A 27,417-nucleotide genomic window follows, 5' to 3' on the forward strand; every position below is an offset into this window, starting at 1 on the left:
AAACAACCGCCACTCGCAAGCAGAAGGGCTTAAAGAGTCTGACGGCATGGACTGCAAAGGAAGGAAATGTAAGTGAAGGAACCAGGGGGATAACCTGGAAAGCACATTGTGATGAAAGTAGCAAACCAACACCGCCACCCTCTCTGTTCTCAGGTCTGGCGGGATGTGAAAATTTCAGCCCACCAAACGAGAGAGCAGCAGCGGTGGTGGTTTGTGAATGCTGGATCCAGGTTTCTGTAATAGCCAGAAGGTTAAGGGAATTAGAGGAAAAAATTGTGAATGTAAGTTAGTTTTTACTAGTGTTGAGCGATACCTTCCGATATGCAAAGGTATCGGTATCGGATTGGATAGGCCGATATCCCAAAAATATCGGATATCGCCAATACCGATACCCGATACCAATGCACATCAATGGGACACAAAATATCCGAATGGTTCCCAGGGTCTGAAGGAGAGGAAACTCTCCTTCAGGCCCTGAGATCCATATTCATGTATAAAATAAATAATACAAATAAAAAATATGGATATACTCACCCCTCAGACGGCCCCGGCTCTCACCGGTCCAAGCGTCTGCCTCCGTTCCTAAGAATGCAGGGAGTGAAAGACCTTCGATGACGTCGCGGCTTGTGATTGGTCGTGTGACCGCTCATGTGACCGCTCACGCGACCAATCACAAGCCGCGATGTCATCGAAGGTCCTTCACTCCCTGCATTCTTAGGAACGGAGGCACCGCTAAGAGCCAGGGTCTGCCGGAGGGGTGAGTATATCAATATTTTTTATTTTTATTATTTATTTTTTACATGAATATGGATCCCAGGGCCTGAAGGAGAGTCTCCTCTCCTCCAGACCCTGGCAACCATACGCACCGCACACTTCCGATTCTGATTTCCAAAGATTTATCGCAAAAATATCGGAACTCGGTATCGGAATTCCGATACAGCAAATATCGTCCGATACCCGATATTTGCAGTATTGGAATGCTCAACACTATTTGGTACACACAGATCGTGCATTCCATAGAGCACATTGGAAAGCGATAGGAGAAGGCATGCACTGAATATTAATAAGATTAGCAGGGTTTCTATATGCAGCTGGAGGAGAGTAATGTATGCTGGTGGAGGGAGGCCCCGGGGTTGGGGGAGATGTCACCTGCAACTAGTAAAAGGAGAAAAAACAGAAAGAGCAGGTGGTGGGATGATTTGTATGAATGTTTTGAGTGCTGCATGGAGGTGTTTGATGGTTTGAAGTGGGTAAGAAATGTCAGTAGAGCCTCAGAGTTATACATGGGAGAGGGGAGAAGGGAGGGGTGGATGGAGAGAGTGCACGGAATGCGTAAGGAGCAGATTGATATGATCAATGCATAATGTAGTAAGACTGACCAAGCAGCATGTTTGTATGAAAAACTTATGCACCTTACCTGTCTTTTATTTTGTACAAATAAAAAAATAAGATGACACCAGATTTCAAATGAGAAGAATGCAATGCAGCCTAAAATATCACACTTGCTAACAGTCTTGAATCGGAAAGTAAAAGTAGCAAGGTTTACAAGGTTTAAGCGAAACCTGTACTATATTTGTTACTTCTGGATATTTAGTGGGTGTTAATGTTAAGTCATTGGTATGAATATTGGAATGGTGGTAAATGTGAATTTTACATATTTTTTCAAGTTATTATGTTATCCTCATCTTATGCAATCAATATCTGTAAGCAGAGATGCATGATGGATGTGCTCCCAAATCTTTATATAGAATAACTATATTAATTTTCTTTTAAACTCTGCATTTATTTGAAAGTTAATTCCTGCCAGTCACATTAGCTCATATGGCTAGAGATCAGAGAAATACCCTTCTGCTCTTTGCTCTCACTGGAAATTATTCATACTCAGAATATTCCTATTCACATTCCTGTCACAGGAGTGAGGATATCTGAATAGCTTTCAAATTTTAAACATGATCTCATATCAGTAACCAAATTATTTGTTCACAAATTAGAGGTGTTCTTCACTTTGGTCTATAATTGTTCAAACCCTTCATAACAGATAGATTACATTGTGTATTGTTGAGTCCATTAATCATTAATTTGTGTGTGGACATGGCAGTAATGTCACTGCTAATTGCACTCCATTTATTGCATCCTAACTCTTCTTAACAATCACTTTACCAATATATTACCTGTCAATTTTCCAATATATTATCTGTCCTATGCCTGTAAGCTCATCTCTGTGTGGGTGATGTAGTAATCTGTTATGATTCTGGCTCTGCTACATCTGATCTATAAATCAGAATTGGAGGGACTGAGCAGCACACATCTTTGGTGGGACAGGGCTACCTTTCAGTGAGTCACAGTAGTCTGAGCATGCATGTTTATATCAGACTTCACTCTTTTCCTTCGCCTGTATCTTGCTGATTTTTCAGAGTGCTGATCCCTCACCTGACAAGTGCTGCTATGTGTTGTTTGCTATTAGACAGCATACCACAAGGCTTGTCAGCTGAAGGGACTGCACAGCAAAGCTTCAGCAGGATTAAAGCATCCAGTAGAGTGAAGCTAAATCTGAGCTTGGTCATGCATGGTGCAGACTGAGACTGCTTATGCTTTGAAATGCCATCCCTTCAGCTAACAATCCCAGTGATATGCATTCTAATAACAATCAGCACATCACAGGACTTGTCAGCTGAAAGGATGGCACTTGAAATCAACGGCAAGATCCAGGAAGAGGAGAGTGAAGTCTGATCTGCGCATAGATGCTCAGACAGCTGCCATTCAATGAAGAATAGCCATTCCCCATCAATGATGTGTGCTGCTCAGTTTGCTCGAGTCTAGATTGGATGTAGCAGAGCCAGAATCACAACAGAAGACTATATCACCCACACAGAATGAGCTTACATGAGCAATTCAGATAATAGAATTACAGCGCCTTGCGAAAGAATTTGGCTCCCTGTAACCTTTCAACCTTTTCCCACATATCATGCTTCAATCATAAAGATACCAAATATAAATTTTTGGTGAAGAATCAACAAGTGGAACACAGTTGTGAAGTTGAACAAAATTTTTTGGTTATATTAAATTTTTGTGGAAATTCAAAAACTGAAAAGTGGGGAGTGCAATATTATTCGGCCCCTTTACTTTCAGTGCAGCAAACTCACTCCAGAAGTTCATTGTGGATCTCTAAATGATCCAATGTTGTCCTAAATGCCTAATGATTATAAATATAATCCACCTGTTTGTAATCAAGTCTTTGTATAAATGCATCTGCTCCTTGATGGCCTCAGAGTTCTGTTTGAAGAACAGAGAGCATCATGAAGACCAAGGAACACAACATGCCGGTCCGTGATACTGTTGTAGAGAGGTTTAAAGCCGGATTTGGATACAAAATGATCTCCAAAAGTTTAAACATCCAAAGGTGCACTGTGCATGGGATCATATTGAAATGGAACGAGTATCATACCACTGCAAATCTACCAAGACCCGGCGGTCCCTCTAAACTTTCATCTCAAACAAGGAGAAGACTGATCAGAGATGCAGCCAAGAGGCCCATGATCACTCTGGATGAACTGCAGAGATCTACAGCTGAGGTGGGACAGTCTGTCCATAGGACAACAATCAGTCGCACACTGCACAAATCTGGCCTTTATGGAAGGGTGGCAAGAAGCCATTTCTCAAAGATATCCATAAAAAGTGTCTTTTAAAGTTTGCAACAAGCCACCTGGGAGACACACCAAACATGTGGAAGAAGGTGCTCTGGTCAGATGAAACCAAAATCGAACATTTTGGCAACAATGCCAAATGATATATTTGGCGTAAAGGCAACACAGCTCATCACCCTGAGCACACGATCCCCACTGTCAAACATGGTGGTGGCAGCATCATGGTTTGGGCCTGCTATTCTTTAGCAGGGACAGGGAACATGGTTAAAATTGATGGGAAGATGGATGGTGCCAAATACAGGACCATTCTTGAAGAAAACCTGTTGAAGTCTGCAAAAGACCTGAGACTGGTACAGAGATTTGTCTTTCAACAAGACAATGATCCCAAACATAAAGCAAAATCTACAATGGAATGGTTCACAAATAAACATATCCAGGTGTTAGAATGGCCAAGTCAAAGTCCAGACCTCAATTCAATCGAGAATCTATGGAAAGGGCTAAAAACTGCTGTTCACAAACGATCCCCATCAAACCTCATTGAGCTCGAGCTGTTTGCCAAGGAACAATGGTCAAGAATTCCAGTCTCTCGATGTACAAAACTGTTAGAGACATACCCCAAGCAACTTGCAGCTGTAATCCCAGCCAAAGGTGGACCAACAAAGTATTAAGTTAAAGGGGACGAATAATATTGCACGCCCCAATTTTCAGTTTTTGAATTTCCACAAAAATTTAAAATAGCCAATACATTTCGTTAAACTTCACAATTGTGTTCCACTTGGTGTTGATTCTTCACCAAAAATTTACATTTGGTATCTTTATGTTTGAAGCATGATATGTGGAAAAAGGTTGAAAAGATCCAGGGAGCTGAATACTTTCGCAAGGCACTGTATATTGGAAAATTGATTGTCAGGAAAAGTTAGGACATTTCCTTCCTAACAGTCCTCACTGTTAGACTATTCAAACCCTTCCCTCTCATGTGGCAGTTGTGTATCATCCTCAGAGATCCTTATTGCAGTTCTTTGATCACTTTGTCACCTGGCTTCCTCACTTTCTATCCTGTGACATTCCCACTCTCATCATTGTAAACTCTAATATCATCATCCATGATCCCCTCTCCAAATCTGCCTCCCATCTATTTTCTATAACCTCCTCATTTGGCCTCTCACAGTTTACTAGCTCTCCTACGCATGAAGATGGGAATACTCTATACTTGGTCTTCTCTCGGATCTGCTCAATATATGACATTACTAACTCCCCTCTCCCACTCTCTGACCATAACCTTCTTTTCTTCTCTGTCAAGAACTGTATCCTCACCCAGGACACTCCCACATGGCAGACTTACAGGAATATAAACATCATTAATACCCAACAGCTTATGTATAATCTACACTCATCTTTAGCTCCTATCTCCTCCCACTCCTGTCCAGACTTATCATTGTCAAAGTATAATAATACATTGCAGAGTTCCCTGGATGAAGCAGCACCTGCTACATGCAAAGATACCCGACACAGATGATGGCAACCCTGGCACACGATACAAACACATTTTCTTTAGCAGAGGATTTCATCCACTATAAGTTCATGCTCAAAACGTATAACTCTGTACTTCATCTGGCCAAACAATCCTACTTCACTACCCTCACTATTTCATTAGCTACCAATCCTTAACGACTTTTTGAAACCTCACACTCCCTTTTGAGTCCTAAAACACAGGCCTCTATCACCAACCTCAGCGGTGAGGATCTGGCCATTCATTTCCTCGAAACAATAAACCACATCCATCAGGACATTTCTGCCAAATCTCCCCCGTGCCTGGATCCCCTTCCCAGCCACAATTCAAGCTCACTTGTCATCTTAGAGCCTGTTACAGAAGAAGTTACCAGGCTCCTTGCTTCTTCTTGACCTACAACCTGCAACAGTTACCCTTTTCCCTCACATCTCCTGCAGTCTCTCTCTCTCTTTTACAACTTTGTTGTAAAATATCACTGGCGCTCACCACTAAATACCCCAAGTTAGTAGGAGTAGGATGTAAGATCCCCCAGCTGCTGGAATCACCAGAATATGTGCCACTTCTGTACAAAACAACAATAGTCAAATAACAGACACCGCGCTTAGGGGATATAATCAAGAATGCCACTAAGCAAAAATAAGCGCAACCAACACGTGTTTGCACTGACCAGATACCTATAACAACACGCTAATTAGTGGTATGAACACCATGTAGTGTAAAACATCCTTACACGGCTATTACAGCCCCCTAGCTGCAAGGTTGATTTAGCCATGTGCACATAAATGCAGCTCTGTAGCTCTGTGACGTCACACCCAAGCACACGCCAGCAGACACTGGCGGCCATTTTTTTCCCAGCCGTAACCAGGGACGCCACCGGCCGGGGCTCCCCTGGTAAGGCTTAGCTGCCTGTACCCCTCGCCACTCTGCCTCTGCTCTCACAGCTCCCAGCAGCACAGCCGTAAGCAGCAGCCACATCATCCGGGGTCAGACACAGCCTCAGTGGGGTAAGTGCCCTATCATTTATGTGCACACGGCTACATCAACCTTGCAGCCAGGGGGCTATAATAGCCGTGTGAAGATGTTTTACACTACATGGTGTTCATACCACTAATTAGCGTGTTGTTATAGGTATCTGGTCAGTGCAATCACGTGTTGGTTGCGCTTATTTCTGCTTAGTGGCATTCTTGATTATATCTGCTAAGCGCGGTGTCTGTTATTTGACTATTGTCACAACTTACCTAACTAAAATTTTTAAGCTCTTTCTTTCATCTGGTATCTTTCCCTCTTCATTCAAACATGCCATCATAACCCCTTTACATAAAAACTATGCCTCAACAAGTACTGCACTTAAATAAAAAACCGGTATCTAATCTTCCCTTCATCTCTTCAATCTTAAGGTACCTTCACACTAAGCGACTTTGCAGCGAGAACAATGACAATCCATGACGTTGCAGCGTCCTGGATAGCGATCTCGTTGTGTTTGACACACAGCAGCGATCTGGATCCCGCTGTGATATCGCTGGTCGGAGCTAGAAGTCCAGTACTTTATTTTGTCGCTGATCACCCGCTGTCATCGCTGGATCGGTGTGTGTGACACCGATTCAGCGATGTGTTCACTTGTAACCAGGGTAAATAACGGGTTACTAAGCACAGGGCCGCGCTTAGTAACCCGATATTTACCCTGGTTATCATTGTAAAAGTTAAAAAAAACACTACAAAAAAACACTACACCGCTGTGCTCTGCTTTACGGCCGGCCGGCGCTGACACATTCAGTGCAGGGAATCCGCCGGCGGGGGACGTGACAGACATCAGAAGGTGAGTATGTAGTGTTTTTTTTGTACTTTTACAATGGTAACCAGGGTAAATATCGGGTTACTAAGCGCGGCCCTGCACTTAGTTACCCGATGTTTACCCTGGTTACCCGGGTGCTGCAGGGGGACTTCGGCATCGTTGAAGACAGTTTCAACGATGCCGAAGTTGTTCCCCTGATCGTTGGTCGCTGGAGAGAGCTGTCTGTGTGACAGCTCCCCAGCGACCACACAACGACTTACCAATGATCGCATCGCTGGTCGTGATCGTTGGTAAGTCGTTTAGTGTAACGGTACCAAGAGGATGCTTATTCCACTCCTATCTAATCCGCTATCTCTCAGATCACTTTCTCCTTGACCCTCTACAATCTGGTTTCTGCTCTTTACACTCAACTGAAATTGCCCTTACAAAAGTCTCTAGCAATTTATTAACAGCTAAATCCAAGAGTCACTGCTCCCGGCTAATTCTCCTGAATATCTCTGATGAATTTAACACTTTAGATCACGAGCTGCTTCTCACTATGCACTGCTCAACAGGCTTCAAGGACAGTGTTTTCTCCTGGTTCTCATCCTACCTCTCTGACTACAATGTGCCTTTTGCCAGCTCCTACTAAACGCCTTGTCCCCTTACTATCAAGGTTCCTCGGGGCTCAGTCCTAGGCCCCCTCCTTTTCCCTCTATACACAGCCCCTACCAGGCAAACAACCAGCAGATTTGGGTTCCAGAATCATCTGTACTCTCAATTACTCACTACTTCCCCTGACATCATCCTCAACCTAATACAAAATACCAAGGATTGTTTCGCAGCTGTCTCTAACATCATGTCCTCCCTCTATCTGAAACTGTATCTCTCCAAAACTGAATTTCTTGTGTTTTACTCCCTTTACTAACCTGATTGTACCTGATATTGAAATTACCTTGGAGGATTCAACCATAACTCCCAAGCATCTTGCCCGCTTGCCTTGAGGTTATATTTGACACCAAACTTTCCTTTATTTCCTATTTCAAATTGTTAATTTGCTCATATCACCTGCATCTTAAAAGCATCTCCAGAAACTGACCTTTTCTCACCTTTGAAATTACTAAAACTCTTACTGTCGTTCTTATTCATTCTCTTCTGGTCTACTGCAACTCTCATTTGATTGTCTCCTTCTAATTAAACTTTCTCCTCTCCAATTTGTCCTGAATGCAACAGCCTGGGTTGTATTTCTGCCCAGCCGCATCACCGATGCTTATACCTTGTGCGAGTTATTACACTGGTTGACCATTCACTATAGAATACATATTAAACTCATATCTCTCACTTACAAAGTCCTACACAGTTTTGCACCACTCTGTCTCCTCCCTTATCTCTATCTATCGCCCTACAGGTGCCCTCTGTTCTGAATCTGACTTAAGACTAATATCCTCCATAATCCGAACCTCTCACCTCCATCTCCCGTGCTGTGCCAGTATCACACTGTCATAATTATTCTGATCAATAGAAAAAAGGAAAAATAGCTTTTATAGAGACAGAATTAAAAGGTTAAACATACTTTTACATGTAGTATATGTTCAATAGAGAAATATGCAATATTTTAATGGACTGCATAAACAACAAGATTAACATTTCTACACTTGCCTACCTGTTTTGGGATCAACAGAAAAATATGGTTGTCCTTGAAGTATGCTGTAAACAACTCTGGCGCTATTGCCATATGTAGGGTCATCACCATCTGTAGCTGTCACCTGAATAACAGAAGTACCTGCATGCAAAAAAAGATGTGTATATGAGTAGTTTAAATACAAACTTAAACTAGTACTGTAATTTAACTTGCCACAATTTATTTAATGTCAATGCCAATCTTTTATCGGAATGGTAAACCTGTTGCTATATTCAGACAAATGAGTCACTCTTAAGATAGCTAATATAAACAGTAAAAACAGAAAAGTTAAAAAAAAAGTTGAAAAGTGTGATATAGTGACTAATATGCTGTTAAAGTGTAATCACTGGTAAATTACACAATCTGGAAAGTTACTCTAGCAAACCCATCCAGAAGGGTTTTGATTCCAACCCTTAGCTATAGACTTGATTCCAACAGTTTTCATCAGTAAAACTGTTTGAAATTTCACAAAATGGTTTCACAACTAGTATTTGTGGAAAAAAAAACAATTTTTAGAACTTAGCAGGGAGGCTGCATTGCCATCAGCAGCCTATAAGTTCATTGTAATTTATGCCAAGAAAGTGGTGCAAATTATGACAGAAATGCAAACAATTCACTCACTAGAGTAAATTTCTTTCTGTGACATACAGTTGCTGCAAGAAGGGTCAAATTCCTTAAGAACACAGATTCATTCATCCACTACCTGGATGAGGAATCTCTTTTAACATGACTATATGCTTTCTATGCTTTCATGTGGTTGTGTAGGAAAAGGTTTTAATTTAGCAAAATGCTCAGACTGGTTTGAAAAAAATAATACTATTGTCACTATTGCCCAACTATCCAATCCTCCACTGGTCTCTACTTACTGCTGCAGAATTATCAGCTCTGTCAATTGGATGCATGACTGCTACAGGCAATCACTGTTCACAACAGTGATCTGCAACAGACAAATGATTGCCTGCAGTGGTTACATGTCTCTGTGCTGCTAACATCATTGCTGAAGAAATAAATTGGGATTACTGGGACGCTGAAGAGCATTGGAATTTAAAAAGAAAATGGTACTCCCTTTACAATGCCATAAGGTTTGAAGCAGATATCAACCTACATGAATTGTGTATGTCATTGGATTGGCATAGGAAATCCAAATAGTAGACATTTGTTAGATAGATATCATCATATTCCACAAAATTCTTACAGATAGATAGATAGATGGATAAATGAATATAAGTCAGTCAACCGATAATGAGTAGATAATATAAATGATTAAATGGATTTTATGATTATTGAATTTGAATACATTTTTTATGAACTGTGCATGCCCTGGGAATTACGTAAAAATTTCAATTTAATTCCCACAAATTCTCAAAAAAATGCAGGCCACCATTTTACACATAGCAGTAGATTGCATGAGTCACAGAAGGCTGACAAGACCTCAAATGTAACCAATTGAGCTTGCCCAGAATGTCTTCCAGTTATCATACCACATGGTATAGAGTAGACAATTAGGAAGGATTGATGTAGCCTGTATAAAAGCCTAAACTGGGAATGCAGCAACCATTGGATGATTAAATAGGATGCTGAGAGTGTGACGGAAGCATTATTTTAATTTTGTACTGTTCGTTTGTTTTGATAATTCAAATTTTCATGCATTCATGCCACACCCATAAAGTGTCCTTTTACAGGTGATGGCTTTTTGCTCATATACCTATCAAGCATTTCTTAATTAGTGATTTATGAGAAGGGTGGTGATTTTTTTAAATAGAAAAGAAAAATTAAGACATTGCATTTTGCATGTTTGTGTTTGTACACTTGCTTTACTAGTGCAATATGAGAAACATACATGTCATATTTATAGTGTGGCCTGCTGCCACATTTTTCTGTACTTATACATACCTACCTAACTTTTCTTATTACATCCTTTTTGGCAAGGGTTGGATAATTGGGGTTAAAATAATGTCTATAGTTAATTATAATGTTGTACAAAATGTATGGTAAAGAAATGGCAATAGCAATGGGCGAGGTGATGTAAAAAAAAAGAACAAACATACTATAGCTAAGAATGAGGAAGCTATTAGCAGCAGCAGGAGCACCGCCAACACTTGCACTGGCAACAGATGTCCATGCAGTAGTGCTATTTAACATGGACCATAAATTGCCTCCTTCACCTCTGCCAAATGGATTTGTGGAAAAGAAGACGAGGGTATTTTTGAATATAAGGCAAATCACTCATTTCAGTCATCATGACAAATTCATGTTATCTCTAACAGCAACACCATCACTAAGGGATCTGAACAGGTAGTTCTACCACCTGATAACAAATGACTAAGAAGGCTGCTTTTTGGACTGCAATTAAAATTTAAAAATAAACAAATCACAGAACTTAGTGAATTTCCAAAGAATCAATCATGTCTTGTAGATAGACAGATAGATAAATAGATAGGGCACATTATACTGCAGCAAAATTGAACTAGTGCTGACAGCCACCAAAGTAACGTTACTCACCAAGAAGCATCAAATGCAGGATTTGTACTACACCCTCTACAAAGCTGTAAACAATACTGTTAAAAAGATTACATTGGAAAGAGGGATACCTCTTAAAACTATTTCATAAGACAACTCCTTTGTTCTGTCTGTTTGAACAGAGATGAGCAGTAAAATGTATCTGTCTGCTTTTGGAAGAGCTGCTGGGTGCCCTCTTCATTATTGTAGAATAATGCACACTCTTGTCTGGAGAGGTTTAGTCCTTGTAAATTTAAATGGCATAAAGGCATTATGTCACTCATTATTAATTGAAGCTGACATTGCGTCCGCTCTTTTCGGGTCCTTGTGCAGTTGAACTGGAAGGACTTGCTGTCTCTTTATTACTGATGCATTTATTGGTAAACTTTTAATGTGTCCAAGCAAAAAAAGGAGTGTATCCAGTGAACGTTGAAGGACCAGTGATAGACGTTTATGCAAAGAACTTCTCAATATTTAAAACCCCTTCCCGACCCATGACGCCTATGCGGCGTCATGGAATGATCGCATCCCTGCAGATCGGGTGAAAGGGTTAATTCCTATTTTACCCGATCTGCAGGGAGAGGGGGAGTTGTACTTCAGCCTAGGGGGGGTGGCTTTGCCCCCACGTGGCTACGATCGCTCTGATTGGCTGTTGAAAGTGCAACAGCCAATCAGAGCAATTTGCAATATTTCACCTATGAAAATGGTGAAATATTGCAATCCAGCCATGGCCGATGCTGCAATAGCATCTGCCATGGCTGGAAATCATGTACTGGCCCCCCCCACCGCCCCCGATCTCCTCCCCAGTCGTCCGTTATGTGGCCCGGTCCTCTCCGTCCTCCTGCCCGCTCCCCCGTCCTCCTGCCCGCTCCCCCGTGCTCCTGTCCGCTCCCCCCGTCCTCCGATCCCCCCCCCTGTGCTCCGATCCACCACCCCCTCATACTTACCGATCCTCCCGAAGTCGGTCCGTCTTCTCCCTGGGCGCCGCCATCTTCCAAGATGGCGGGCGCATGCTCAGTACGCCCGCCGAATCTGCAGGCTGGCAGATTCGTTACAGGTACATTTTGATCGCTGTGGTAGGTTCTACCACAGCGATCAAAATAAAAAAATAATAAATAAACCCCCCCCTTTATCACCCCCATAGGTAGGGACAATAATAAAATAAAGAAAATATTTTTTTTTCTTTTTCCACTAGGGTTAGGGTTAGAACTAGGGGTAGGGTTAGGGGTAGGGTTAGGGGTAGGGTTAGGGTTACGGGTAGGGTTAGGGGTAGGGTTATGGCATGTGCACACAGAGCGGCTCGGCCGCGGATCCGCAGCGGATCCGCAGCGGATCGGCCGCGGATCGGCCGCGGATCGGCCGCGGATCGGCAGCGGATCGGCCGCGGATCGGCAGCGGATCCGCAGCGGATCGGCCGCGGATCCGCAGCGGATCGGCCGCGGATCGGCAGCGGATCCGCAGCGGATTGGCCGCGGATCTGCAGCGGATTGGCAGCAGATTGGCCGCGGATCTGGAGCGGATTGGCAGCGGATTGGCCGCGGATCTGCAGCGGATCGGCCGCGGATCCGCAGCGGATTGGCCGCGGATCTGCAGCGGATTGGCTGCGGATCCGCAGCGGATTGGCCACGGATCTGCAGCGGATTGGCCGCGGATCCACAGCGGATTGGCAGCGGATTGGCCGCGGATCCGCAGCGGATTGGCCGCTGCGAATTCGAAGCAGTTTTCCATCAGGTTTACAGTACCATGTACACCTAAGGAAAACCAAATCTGCTGTGCCCATGGTGCGGAAAATTCCGTGCAGAAACGCTGCATTGTATTTTCCGCAGCATGTCAATTCTTTGTGCGGATTCCGCAGCGTTTTACACCTGTTCCTCAATAGGAATCTGCAGGTGAAATCCGCACAAAAAAACACTGGAAATCTGCTGTAAATCCGCAGGCAAAACGCAGTGCCTTTTACCTGCAGATTTTTCAAAAATCGTGCGGAAAAATCTCACACGAATCCGCAACGTGGGCACATACCCTTAGGGTTAGGGTTGGAATTAGGGCTAGGGTTGGAAATAGGGTTAAGAATAGGCTTGTGGTTAGGGTTACGGATAGGGTTAGGGGTGTGTTGGGGTTACAGTTGTGGTTAGGGTTGGGATTAGGGTTACTGTTGGGATTAGGGTTAGGATTAGGGTTGGAATTAGGGTTACGGTTGTGTTGCGGTTAGGGTTGTGGTTAGGGTTGTGGTTAGGGGTGTGTTGGGGTTAGGGTTGTGATTAGGGTTATGGCTACAGTTGGGATTAGGATTAGGGGTGTGTTGGGGTTAGTGTTGAAGTTAGAATTGAGGGGTTTCCACTGTTTAGGCACATCAGGGGTCTCCAAACGCAACATGGCGCCACCATTGATTCCAGCCAATCTTGCGTTCAAAAAGTCAAATGGTGCTCCCGCCCTTCCAAGCCCCGACGTGCGCCCAAACAGTGGTTTACCCCCACATTTGGGGTACCAGCATACTCAGGACAAACTGGGCAACAACTGTTGGGGTCCAATTTCTCCTGTTACCCTTGCAAAAATAAAAAATTACTTGCTAAAACATAATTTTTGAGGAAAGAACAATTATTTTTTATTTTCACGGATCTGCGTTATAAACTTCTGTGAAGCACTTGGGGGTTGAAAGTGCTCACCACACATCTAGATAAGTTCCTTCGGGGGTCTAGTTTCCAAAATGGGGTCACTTGTGGGGGGTATCTACTGTTTAGGCATATCAGGGGCTCTGCAAACGTAACATGATGCCCGCAGACCATTCCATCAAAGTCTGCATTCCAAAACGTCACTACTTCCCTTCCGAGCCCCGGCATGTACCCAAACAGTGGTTTACCCCCACATATGGGGTATCAGCGTACTCAGGAGAAACTGGACAACAACTTTTGGGGTCCAATTTCTCCTGTTACTCTTGCAAAAATAAAAAAATTCTGGGCTAAAAAAATATTTTTGAGGAAAGGAAACACTTTTTATTTTCACGGCTCTGCGTTATAAACTTCTGTGAAGCACTTGGGGGTTCAAAGTGCTCACTACACATCTAGATAAGTTCCCTTGGGGGTCTAGTTTCCAAAATGGAGTCAATTGTGGGGAGTTCCTACTGTTTAGGCACATCAGGGGCTCTGCAAACGCAACCTGACGCCCGCAGAGCATTCCATCAAAGTCTGCATTTCAAAACGTCACTACTTCCCTTCCGAACCCCGACGTGTGCCAAAACAGTGGTTTACCCCCACATATGGGGTATCATCGTACTCAGGAGAAACTGGAAAACAACTTTTGGGGTCCAATTTCTCCTATTACCCTTGGGAAAATAAAAAATTGTGGGCTAAAAAATCATTTTTGAGAAAAGAAAAATTATTTTTTATTTTCATGGCTCTGCGTTATAAACTTCTGTGAAGCACTTGGGGGTTCAAAGTGCTCACCACACATCTAGATTAGTTCCTTGGGAGGTCTAGTTTCCAAAATGGGGTCACTTGTGCGGGAGCTCCAATGTTTAGGCACACAGGGGCTCTCCAAACGCGACATGGTGTCCGCTAATGATTGGAGCTAATTTTCCATTCAAAAAGCCAAATGGCGTGCCTTCCCTTCCGAGCCCTGCCGTGCGCCCAAACAGTGGTTTACCCCCACATATGGGGTATCATCGTACTCAGGACAAACTGGACAACAACATTTGGGGTCCAATTTCTCCTATTACCCTTGGGAAAATAAAAAATTCTGGGCTAAAAATCATTTTTGAGGAAAGAAAAATTATTTTTTTATTTTCATGGCTCTGCGTTATAAACTTCTGTGAAGCACCTGGGGGTTATAAGTGCTCACTATGCATCTAGATAAGTTCCTTGGGGGGTCTAGTTTCCAAAATGGGGTCACTTGTAGGGGAGCTCCAATGTTTAGGCACACAGGGGCTCTCCAAACGCGACATGGTGTCCGCTAACGATTGGAGCTAATTTTCCATTCAAAAAGTCAAATGGCACGCCTCCCCTTCCGAGCCTTGCCGTGCACCCAAACAGTGGTTTACCCCCACATATGAGGTATCGGCATACTCAGGAGAAATTGCCCAACAAATTTTAGGATCCATTTTATCCTGTTGCCCATGTGAAAATGAAAGAATTGAGGCTAAAAGAAATTTTGTGTGAAAAAAAAGTACTTTTTCATTTTTGCGGATCAATTTGTGAAGCACCTGGGGGTTTAAAGTGCTCACTATGCCTCTAGATGAGTTCCTTGGGGGGTCTAGTTTCCAAAATGGGGTCACTTGTGGAGGAGCTCCAATGTTCAGGCACACAGGGGCTTTCCAAACGCGACATGGTGTCCGCTAACGATGGAGATAATTTTTCATTCAAAAAGTCAAATGGCGCTCCTTCCCTTCCGAGCCTTACCATGTGCCCAAACAGTGGTTTACCCCCACATGTGAGGTATTGGTGTACTCACGAGAAATTGCCCAACAAAATTTAGGATCCATTTTATCCTGTTGCCCATGTAAAAATGAAAAAATTGAGGCTAAAATAATTTTTTTGTGAAAAAAAAAGTACTTTTTCATTTTTACGGATCAATTTGTGAAGCACCTGGGGGTTTAAAGTGCTCACTATGCTTCTAGATAAGTTCCTTGGGGGGTCTAGTTTCCAAAATGGGGTCACTTGTGGGGGAGCTCCAATGTTTAGGCACACGGGGGCTCTCCAAACGCGACATGGTGTCCGCTAAAGATTGGAGCCAATTTTTCATTCAAAAAGTCAAATTGCGCTCCTTCCCTTCCGAGCCCTGCCGTGCGCCCAAACAGTGGTTTACCCCCACATATGAGGTATCAGCGTACTCAGGACAAATTGGACAACAACGTCCGTGGTCCAGTTTCTCCTTTTACTCGGGAAAATAAAAAAATTTTCGCTAAAATATCATTTTTGTGACTAAAAAGTTAAATGTTCATTTTTTACTTCCATGTTGCTTCTGCTGCTGTGAAACACCTGAAGGGTTAATAAACTTCTTGAATGTGGTTTTGAGCACCTTGAGGGGTGCAGTTTTTAGAATGGTGTCACTTTTGGGTATTTTCAGCCATATAGAACCCTCAAACTGACTTCAAATGTGAGGTGGTCCCTAAAAAAAATGGTTTTGTAAATTTTGTTGTAAAAATGAGAAATCACTGGTCAAATTTTAACCCTTATAACTTCCTAGCAAAAAAAAAATTTGTTTCCAAAATTGTGCTGATGTAAAGTAGACATGTGGGAAATGTTATTTATTAACTATTTTGTGTCACATAACTCTCTGGTTTAACAGAATAAAAATTCAAAATGTGAAAATTGCGAAATTTTCAAAATTTTTGCCAAATTTCCGTTTTTTTCACAAATAAACTCAGAAATTATCGACCTAAATTTACCACTAACATGAAGCCCAATATGTCACGAAAAAACAATCTCAGAATCGCTAGGATCCGTTGAAGCGTTCCTGAGTTATTACCTCATAAAGGGACACTGGTCAGAATTGCAAAAAACGGCAAGGTCATGAAGGGGTTAATGAATCCAGAAATATTGCATGTATAGACAAAAATTTAACCCTTCACCCCCCCCCCCCTAAAAACTACGCATTTCAACAGATACCTTTTCAAATTGAAAAAGTTTTTTGCTTGGATACAGCTATGCTTAGTCTGGACTGAGCTACTTCCGTGCTGAAATGGCCGTTATATTGGAGAGCTGAAATTATCCATATTTTTTACTTTTAATGTGAGCCAGGGTTTCACCTTCTGTTAATTGTTGGCCTGTGACACGTAATCATGCCATAGAATAATTTTTAAGAAATTGTTGTAGATGGGTACACACTGGCGCTAAAACGCTCAAGAAGGGAATGTGAAAAAAATCTCAGATGCAGCTGGTGAAATCAACAGGCTCTGTGCCAGCTCCAGTAAAAATGCTAGACTATTATATTTGCACAACAATGAATCACCACGCAATACTGATACGATAGTATGAGAATAAGTGACTGAATACTCACTTGATGTTAGGTGTCGAGAACATTCAGGAAATAAGCAAGGATTTCATCTGGTTGTGGTTGATGCTAATGAGATAGTAATGGTATAAATAATGTGAAAAAGTAATAAATAATATTATTATATGGCACCGATGTACTAATTGCTGCAATGCAGTACTTACTCGAAGATAAAGATTTAAAAAAATCCTCTGGTTATGATGAGTAAAATTGGTGTCATAGGGGAAGGAATCAGAGCACTTGCTGTCAGTATACTTTCACTGCCAAGATTATGCTTGGGAGGATAGGAGAATGATTAGTCAGTGTAGTACCTATATTGAATTGTATACTTAATACCATAAATGGCACACACTTACTGCGATGCAGACAAAAGCAGCGTGTATGAGTTTGGGTGATGGCGATCCAATTGGTAAAGACACCGGTAATAACTACTGAATAAATGAAAGTGGTGATACAGATGGATTTCTCCTATTGCTGAATAGTGCATATTGTGCTCTTACTTGTGCAGCCAGGTGCCTGGATTGGTGGGCTTGATGCTGTCACTGCGTGTTGAAGAAGCTGGCAGTCAGCACATGGGGAGTGCTGATACCTCGCACGCTCTGGCCGGAAGCAGCGCTTAGGGTTGTGGTGTGGGGTGGAGCTTCTCTGACATCACTGGGAAGCGAGGATGGGTGTGTAGCGGAGCACAGATCTGACGCTTTTCAAGGGGTATCTCCCCTCTTCATCAGGGAAGTGCCAAGTGCTCAGTATTCCGTCTTTATATAGCGGCTTGCTAAGTGATACCAGTGTCAATTATCTTTGGTAATTAATCAAGCTTTAATTGGTTAATGGAACAAATTTACCATCAGTATACCCAAATTGGTCTCATGTAGTAGATGTATGGGGCTACAATTACTGATCTTTGAGTATAATTAATTTAATTTAATAGACATATGTTTGCAAATATGTAGAAAAAATAAAATATAACCTTTATTAAAAATTTTAAAAAATTGTGTGGGTAATGTGTTGGATGCTAAAACGTGTAAGTGCAGTAATTATAAAAACTATTAAAATTATATTTGAATCAAATAAATAAAGGATAATGATACATGTGCACTTGCACTACACACTTTTTATAAAAAAAAGATGACATTGCACCTAGTTGGTGCCATAAAATAAAAGCAAAAAACAAAAAACATTATCCCTGATGTTGAATTGCGCATCCAACCAGGAAAAGATCTACAATGCTGAGGTTGAACCCAGTGAAGGCTCCTGTTGATAATCTAAAAGATTTTTTTAATAAAATACAGGCTAAAAGGCATATAATTCAATTTCGTGATTTAATCCTGTTGGGGCTAAGCTATCCAAAATGTAAATCCATTTGAATTCTGCATGTGACATAGCTTTCAGATAGTCGCCCCTTCTATGATTTTGCCGGACCCCTGCACAAGACTGTTTATGCTTGTCCAGGAAATGGTGGGATAGTGGGTGTCCTTTAAATCGTTTAGGTATATTATTAAGATTTTCCATAATCCTGTCCTGTAGGCATCTTTTGGTTCTTCCAACACAGATTTTATTGCAAGCACAGTTGAGAACATATATGACGCCTGTTGTTTGACAGGTAATCTTATTTTTGATCTGGAAGTTTCTGTTGGTATTGTCCATAAAGTGCTTGTGCAATTTTCTTAGTGTTGCTGTTCTATGACAACATGAGCAACGTCCACCGGATGAAAAGCCCCATGTATTAGTATCTACTAGAGTTTGTTGAATGATGTTCTTTTTGCCCATATTGTTTATTTTAGTGATTGGTGCCAGCAGGAAGCCCAAATATTGGGCCTTAGTATAGACAAATCTTGGTTGTTTTGGTAGCAGATCTCCTATACATTTATCCCCTCGAAGTAGTGACCAGTGCTTGCACACAATTGTATTAAATTGTTTATAGCTTGAATGAAATTGGGTGATAATGAGTAAATGTTGTATTTACTCTTGGATAGTAGGAAAATAATCATTGTTAGGGGGTTTGTAAATTAAAAAGGGTCTAGAAATAGTTTCCACCTCTTGCTTGGTTTTGCTTAAGGTCTCGGGGCCATAACCTTTTTCCAAGAATTGATCCCTTAGATATTGTGTTTCCTTATGGAAGTCCTTGATGTTTCTACAGTATTTCCTTATTCTCATATATTGGCTTTTTGGAATGTTGGTCAGCCAAATTGGCAAGTGGCAAAACCTTATGTGAATGAAACTATTAGAGTCAACATCCTTGTGGTAACCTTTTGCAATTATTTTGTAATTATAACCTGACAATTTGCGTAGAACAAGGCAAAATAATTAAAAACCAATGATTCTCCTACTATCCAAGAGCAAATATACTGTTTACCCATTATCACCCAATTTCATTCAAGCTATAAACAATTTAATAAAATTGTGTGCAAGCACTGGTCACTACTACGAGGGGATAAATGCATAGATGATCTGTTATCAAAACAACCCAGATTCGTCTATTCTAAGGCCCAAAATTTGGGCCTCCTGCTTGCACCAACCACTAAAATAAACAATATGGGCAAAAAGAACATCATTCAACAAACACTAGTAGATATTAATACATGGGGCTTTTCATCCGGTGGACGTTGCTCATGTTGTCTTAGAATGGCAACACCTAGAAAATTGCACAAGCACTTTATGGACAATACCAACAGAAACTTCCAGATCAAAGATAAGATTACCTGTCAAACAACAGGCATCATATATATTCTCAAGTGTCCATGCAATAAAATCTATGTTGGAAGAACCAAAAGAAGCTTACAGGACAGGATTAAGGAACATCTTAATAATATAACTAAAGGAATTAAAGGACACCCACTATCCCACCAATTCCTGGACAAACATAAACAGTCTTGCACAGTTGTCTCTTAATATGGTATACAGGTGATCCGCAAAATCCTAGAAGGGGCAACTATCTGAAAGCTAAGTCACATGCAGAATCCAAATAGATTTACATTTTGGATAGCTTAGCCCCAAAAGGATTAAATCAGGAAATTGAATTATATGCCTTTAGCCTACATTTTATTTAAAATCTTTTAGATTATCATCACTAGCCTTCACTGGGTTCAACCTCAGCATTGTAGATCTTTTTCCTGGTTGGATGCACAATTCAACATCAGGGATAATATGTTTTTTGTTTTTTGCTTTTATTTTATGGCACCAACAAGGTGTAAGGCCTTCTTTTTTCATAAAAAGTGCATAGTGCAACTGCACATGTAGCATTTGTTAGGGTTGGCGGAATGCACCGAGTATATATATATATGTATTAATAGGTGCATTCGCAACCCGGGGTCCACCATGCAGGAGAGGAACCTGCTACTGGCAAATGGCGGCGCTACATGGCGGTATAAGAAAACTCTGTTAACCCCACAGATTTGCTAGAAACAAGATGCTGTGCCCTGTTAACCTCACAGAGGTACACAGCTACTAAACAGAGCAAAACTGTGGTCATGCAGTTAGAGAAACAGGCAAACAACTCCTCACCAGAGGTGCCGGTATTCTAGCGGCTTATTTCCACCAAGGCCCTGAATACACACATATAAACTCCTCACCGGAGGTGACGGTATTCTAGGGGCTTATTTCAGCCAAACCCTAACCACATCCAGACATGACCACACAGGCGCTGAGCTCATAGACTTTGGTTTGATACTAGCGCAAGGCCATGTGGCCATGTGAACCTTTTATAGCTGTAGCAGACAAGAACCTTCCAAGTGGTCCAATAGGAGCTGTTACAGGGCCTGAGCATGTGACCCCAGACCTCCAATGAGAGTTCCTCCCGTGGTTATGCTCAGTGTGTACAAAGCAGGACTTCATCCCAGAAAAGCCTGCATGCTGCTGACCAGTGCTGGCTACAAAAGCAGAACCTGGAAAGGCAGCAGTAACCCTTTGCATAGTTTCAGGCTGAGCGAGACACTGGGACTGACATCTCCACTGCGGAGGCTCCACTGCGGCTGAAGCAGAATGGGAGACTGCAGCAGACATGGCTCGATATTCCTCCTGTGCAGCGGCGGGATCTCGACTCCTAACATTACCCCCCTCCTATGTTCCTCTTCCTTGGGCCTCGCTACGCTCAAAGACTGCAATGAGCAGCGAAGCCTGAATGTGCTCCACAGATTCCCAGGTTCTGTCCTTTGGAACGTGACTCTTCCAGTCCACCAAATAATATTTCTTGCCAATTACCACCTTGCACCCCATGATAGAGGTCACCTCAAACTCATCTGTGGACAAACCCGAAATCCCGGTAGATGACTCGGAAAACCGGGACAAATAGACGGGCTTTAAGAGGGAAACGTGAAACATGTCGGTGATACCAAGGCGCGGAGGAATAGCCAAACGGTAGACCACAGAGTTGACCTGTTCCAGAACCTTGAAAGGGTCTATGTAGCGAGACGCAAACTTAGTGGACTCAACTTGCAGCCTGATGTTACTGGCAGAGAATCACACTAAGTCGCCAGGAGCAAAGGTCAGAGCGGGGCAACGGTGTGCATCAGAAGAAAACCTCATTCTCTTCTTGGAGGCCTGATGGCATCCTGTGTGTGGTCCCAAATGTCACGTGCCTCCACCACCCAGTCTTCCACCCTAGAATCAGTGGATGACACAGGCATGGGCACAGGAACACGAGGATGCTGGTCGTAATTAAGGAGAAAAGGAGTCTGCCCGGTAGAGTCGGCTACTTTGTTGTTCAAAGCAAATTCAGCCCAAGGTAGCAAAGATGCCAAGTCATCCTGCCTGGTGGAGACAAAATGTTATAAGTATGTGACCAGAGTCTGGTTGGCCCTCTCTACCAACCCATTTATCTCGGGATAGTATGCAGAAGAGAGATTCAGCTCAATGCTGAGCAAAAGATAGAGTCCTCTCCAGAACCAAAACACAAACTGAGGACCCCGGTCACTGACAATTTTGTCAGGCATGCCATGTAACCGAAAAACATGTTTGACGAACAACGCCGCTAAAGCCCGTGCAGAAGGTAACTGTGGAACCGGAACAAAGTGCACCAACTTAGAAAAATGGTCGGTGACTACCCAGATAACTGTACAGCTACAAGACTTGGATAAGCCTATCACAAAGTCCATCCCGACCATCTCCCATGGCCTGTCTGCCATCGGCAGGGGGTAAAGTTGCCCAGCAGGCCATTGCCGAGACCGATTCTTGGAGCAGGAGACACACACCTGAATATAGTCCCCGACATCACGGCCCATATGCGGCCAGTAGTACGTCCTCACCAAGAGCTCAGATGTCCTCTTGGTCCCAAAATGTCCACCCACCCTGGACGAGTGAGCCCAAGAGAGAACCTCCGGTCGCAAACTAGGTGGAACGAAAGTCTTGCCTGGGGTCACAGACTCTAGCAAAACCAGAGCCACAGTTCTCAGGCTCTCTGAAGGGACAATAAGCCGAGTCTCCTACTCTGATGATGAAGACACTACAGAGCGAGAAAGCATCGGCATGAACGTTCTTCTCCCCGGTGAGAACATGGAGGGTGAAATGGAACTGGAAGAAGAACAGAGACCATCTGGCCTGGTGAGAATTTAGCCACTGGGCCGTCTGTAAATACACCAAGTTCATGGGGTTTGTGAACACCTGGAAGGGAAAGCGAGCTCCCTCCAGGAGGTGTCTCCACTCTGAGAAAGCCAACTTAATAGCTAGCAACTCCCTGTCCCCGATGGAATAATTCCTCTCCGCTGGTAAAAAGGTCTTAGAGAAGAAGATGCAAGGATGCTTCTGACCTTGAGCATCCTTCTGAAAGACGACTGCTCTAGCACTATGGATGAGGCATCCACCTCCATAATAAATTGCTTATCTACATCGGGGCGATGTAGGATGGGAGCGCTAGCAAAATGTGACTTAATCGAGAGAAAGGCCTTGGAGACCTCCTCCGACCACTACTTGGGATTTGCTCCCTTCTTGGTGAGGGCAACCAAGAGAACTACCAAAGTTGAGAAGTGGGGGATGAACAGGCGATAGTAATTAATTAACCCCATAAAGCGCTGCACCGCTTTGAGAGAATGAGGTTTCTGCCAGTCCATCACAGCTAGTAGCTTGGCAGGATCCATAGCCAATCCCTGGGCAGAGATGATATAGAGATATAGAGATGATATAGCCAAGGAACTCCTGCTCAAACATACACTTCTCCAACTTGGCATAGAGGGAGATAGCTCATCTCTCCGGTGGGAGTCAATATCTGGAGAGTAGATGAGAATATCATCCAGATAAACTACGACCAAGGTGGAAGCATATCCCTAAAGATGTCATTTACAAAGTCTTGGAAAATGGCTGGGGCATTACAGAGCCCGAATGGCATAACCAGATATTCATAGTACCCATCCCTGGTGTTAAAAACCGTCTTCCATTCATCCCCCTCACGGATGCGAATCAGGTTGTAAGCACCCCGCAGATCTAATTTAGTAAATACCCTTGCTTCTCATAGCCTATCAAAAAGCTCAGATATCAGGGGTAGTGGGTACTCATTCTTAACGGTGATGGCTAATGTTGAGTGATACCTTCCGATATCTGATTGGATTGGACCGATACCCAAATAAATATCGGATATCGCCGATTCCGATAACGGAAACCAATGCAAGTCAATGGGACACCAATATCGGAATGAAAATAAACCCTTTCTTTCCTTGTATGTTAATTCTACATGAAGGAAAACAACTAAGAATAATGTAGAATGTATTGGGGGAGGTGGAGGAGACATTAAAGGCATAGAGGTTTAGTCCAATCAAATGGAATAGCAGGAATTTTTTTTTTTTTTTAAGATGTTCGGAGTTACAAAGATATTGACTATGTTAAGATTTTTTATATTTTGTCAGATATTTATGTTTCACTACTTCCATGCTCTTCACCTTCTTTTTACTTCTCTCACACTTTCTCCTTCATCATCCTCTTCAGGGTCATCTTCTTGATCTTCTTTGGGGTGGTCTTCAGGGTCATGGTCTTCAGGGTCGTTGTCTTCAGGGTCGTCGTCTTCTTCGGGGTGGTCTTCAGGGTCGTTGTCTTCAGGGTCATCATCAGGTAGATCCAGAGTGATTACCAAAAACCATTTCATAAAGCTTGAACTTGGAAATGTAGCAGAAGGTACAAGAAGGCTGAGGAACTGCCGAGAACCAGCCGACAGTACTGGAACCCGGATGGGTAGCAGAAGGTACAAGAGCCAATGGAACTACCGAGGACCAGCTGATGGTACTAGAATTCGGTTACTAAGCAGGAGTTACCTCTGCCAGAAAGCACTACCAAGGACCAGCAGACATTGGTGGAACTCAGATACTGAGAAGGAGACACCTAAGCTAAAGGCACTGCCTGGAACCAGCTGATATTCCTGGAACCCAAGGGGACATATTCAAGATTGACTTCCAAAGAACCAGCTAATGGTACTAGAAGTCAGATAGGCAGCAGAAGGTACACATGAAAAAAAGTGGCAAGGCCACAAGCCGTCCGGAGTTACCAAAACCCACAGTCCTACAAGGGGTGCTTGTCCTATTGGCACTATGGAACCAGCCTTCATTGCCAGATCCCAAAGCCCACATAGGAAGCACCTAAATTGCAGGCACCATAGAGTCAGCTAACGCGACCACAACACGACAGGACAATGTATTGGAGGCAAAGTGATGTTGACACTACCCGGCATCAGCTGGTGTGCTGAAACCAGGCTGGGCAGGAGGGAGTACCCATGCCAAAGACACTGCGGGGAAACAGCTGGCGGTGCTGGAACCCAGGGTAGATACTAAAAACAGAGTGGAGCCAGAGGCCTAATTGGAGCTAGTTTTAAAATCATTAGTAGTGTGAATGTGGACAGAGCAAGAGAAATTGCTGGACACACAGCAGGGGATCAGCTGACGTTACTGAACCCCAATAACACAGGAGCAAGTGTTCACTGTGCAGACGGCACTTCTGAGCAGCAACTGGCAGTGTTGGAGCCCAGGGATTACAGTTCAGGTGATAGAAACATGAACACAACAGGAGACCTGGATACTGTTGCCAACCAATTATTTAATCTGGAAGAGGACTGGCAAATTCCTGCGAGATCCAGGCCTTCTTCATTTTCAGAAAAGTAAGCTGCTCAACATTATCGGAGGATAGTCGCATGTGACGGTCTGTGAGTACACCACCTGCGGCACTAAAGATGCGTTCCAATAATACACTAGCAACAGGGCAAGCCAGCGCCTCCACTGCATACTAGCTAAGCTCTGGCTATGTATTCAGCTTAGAGACCCAAAACTTGAAGGGGGAAGAGCCGTCTGGGAGTTCACTGAGAGGGCAAGACATGTAGTCTGTCACCATTTGACGGAAACGTTGCCTCCTGCTGACTGGAGCCGTCTGTGATGGTGTAGACATTTGTCACATTTGGGCCATACTGGTCTTGCCTTGTGATGGGGCGCTGCTTCTGCTTCCTCTTAGTGCAGAGATTCCTCCACTGCCTCGACGCACTGAGCTGCTTTGTAAAGCACTAGCAGCACTGCTCTCGGATGGAATGTAGAACATGATGGAATGCACCAGTGTGTCTTGGAACTCCCGCATTTTACGATCCCAGTTCAATGGTGTTATGAGGCTTCGTAAGTTGTCCCAGTAGCGCGGATCGAGGAGGGTGGACCCCCAATAATGAGCCATGTTCAGAATGTGGGTGATGCGGCGGTCGTTTCTCAGGCACTGCAACATGAAATCAACCATGTGCTGCAGACTGCCAACTGGCCAAGAAATGCTGTCCCCTGCTTGAGGCATCATCTCTGCCTGTTCTGCATCACTTCACCCTCGCTCTACATACTGACTGCTAGAACATTGTGTACCTCCCTCCTCTGGACAGATGTCTTCCTCCTCCATTGACTCCTCTTTATCCTCCTCACAAAGTGTCCCCTGCCTAGGCCTTTGTGAGGAACCATGTTGTGCAGACTGTCCAGAAGCAGATGGCATTTGTGACTCCTCATCCTCCACCTCTTCCAAAACCTCCTCCCATAGTGCTTGCAGTGTTTTTTCAAGCAGGCAGAAAAGGGGGATAGTCATGCTGACAAGTGCATCATCTGCACTCACCATCCACGTGGAATCATCGAACGCATGCAAAACGTGGCAGATGTCCTTCATAGAGGCCCACTTAGTGGTGGTGAAGTGTGAACGGAGCGCAGTGCGACTTGTTTGCGCCTGATGCAGCTGGTACTCCATTACTGCTCCCTGCTGCTCACACAACCTCTCCAACATATGTAAGGTTGAATTCCATCTGGTGGGTAGGTCACATAAGATGCGATGTTCCGGAAGGCGGAATCGGCGCTGCAGAGCTGAAATGCACAATCTTGCCATGCTGGAACGCCGCAAGTGAGCGCACTCTATGCGGACCTTGTGCAGCAGTGCATCAAGATTCGGAAATTCCCTCAAAAAACTCTGCATGACCAAGTTGAGCACATGTGCCAGACATGGTATGTAAGTGAGGTTGCCTAGGCCCAGAGCTGCCACCAGATTTCGGTCATTGTCACTCACTGCCATGCCTGGCTGGACATTTGCTTCCACAAACCACACGTCGCTCTGATGCTTGATGGCATTCCAGAGTACCTGCGCTGTGTGGCTTCGATTCCCCAAAGAAATTAATTTCAATATGGCCTGCTGATGTTTGGCCATGGCTGTGCTCATATCGGTCGCAACAGGTAAGCATTCACGGGTCCATGTGGAGGTAGACCGTGACAGCTCCTGCAGCGCTGATTCAGTGGAACTGGAGTATGAGGAGGAGTCAATGTGTACAGACTGGATTCCTGCAATCCTTTGAGTTGGCAGAACATGTACAGCACCACTCTCAAGATCTGTACCCGGCTCCACAACATTTACCCAATGGGCAGTGAGGGAAAGGTATCGTCCCTGTCCATGCTTACTGGTCCACGCATCGGTGGTCAGGTGGACCTTGCTACTGATGGCGTTTAGTAGCACATGTTTAATTTTTCCCTCCACGTGCTTTTGCAGGGCAGAGACGGCTTGCCTGTTGAAATAAAAGTGGCTGGGCACGTTGTATTGTGGGACTGCCAATGCCATGAAGTAATGGAAGGTATCAGACTCCACCAGCCTGAATGAGAGCATTTTAAGGGACAGTAGTTTTGCAATGCCAGCATTCAGAGCCTGTGCTCGTGGGTTGGTTTGCCGAGTATGGGCGCCTTTTCTCCCATTCCTGTGCTACCAATGGCTGTAGACTGGCCTGGGAGTGTGAGGATGACAGGGAACGTGGTGCTGTGGGTGGAATGACTGTTATGACCTGGTGGGTACGGAGCGGTGCTGAGATGACCTGGTGGGCAAAACCAATCATGTACTCACTACGGAGCAGCACTGAAATGACCTG

At 43.7% G+C, this 27,417-nt stretch overlaps 1 protein-coding gene across 1 annotated transcript in view; it reads right to left on the reverse strand.

The window, feature by feature from the left end:
* CDH18 (cadherin 18) overlaps positions 1–27,417 on the reverse strand; it is a 1,155,399-nt gene that overhangs the window by 533,135 nt on the left and 594,847 nt on the right. Inside the window, exon 4 of the mRNA XM_077269711.1 lies at positions 8,589–8,708. Coding sequence (XP_077125826.1) covers positions 8,589–8,708 — 120 coding nt within the window. The remainder of the gene's footprint in view (positions 1–8,588; positions 8,709–27,417) is intronic.

Source organism: Ranitomeya variabilis, chromosome 6 (assembly GCF_051348905.1).
Source record: "Ranitomeya variabilis isolate aRanVar5 chromosome 6, aRanVar5.hap1, whole genome shotgun sequence".
NCBI classification, from domain to species: Eukaryota; Metazoa; Chordata; class Amphibia; order Anura; family Dendrobatidae; genus Ranitomeya; species Ranitomeya variabilis.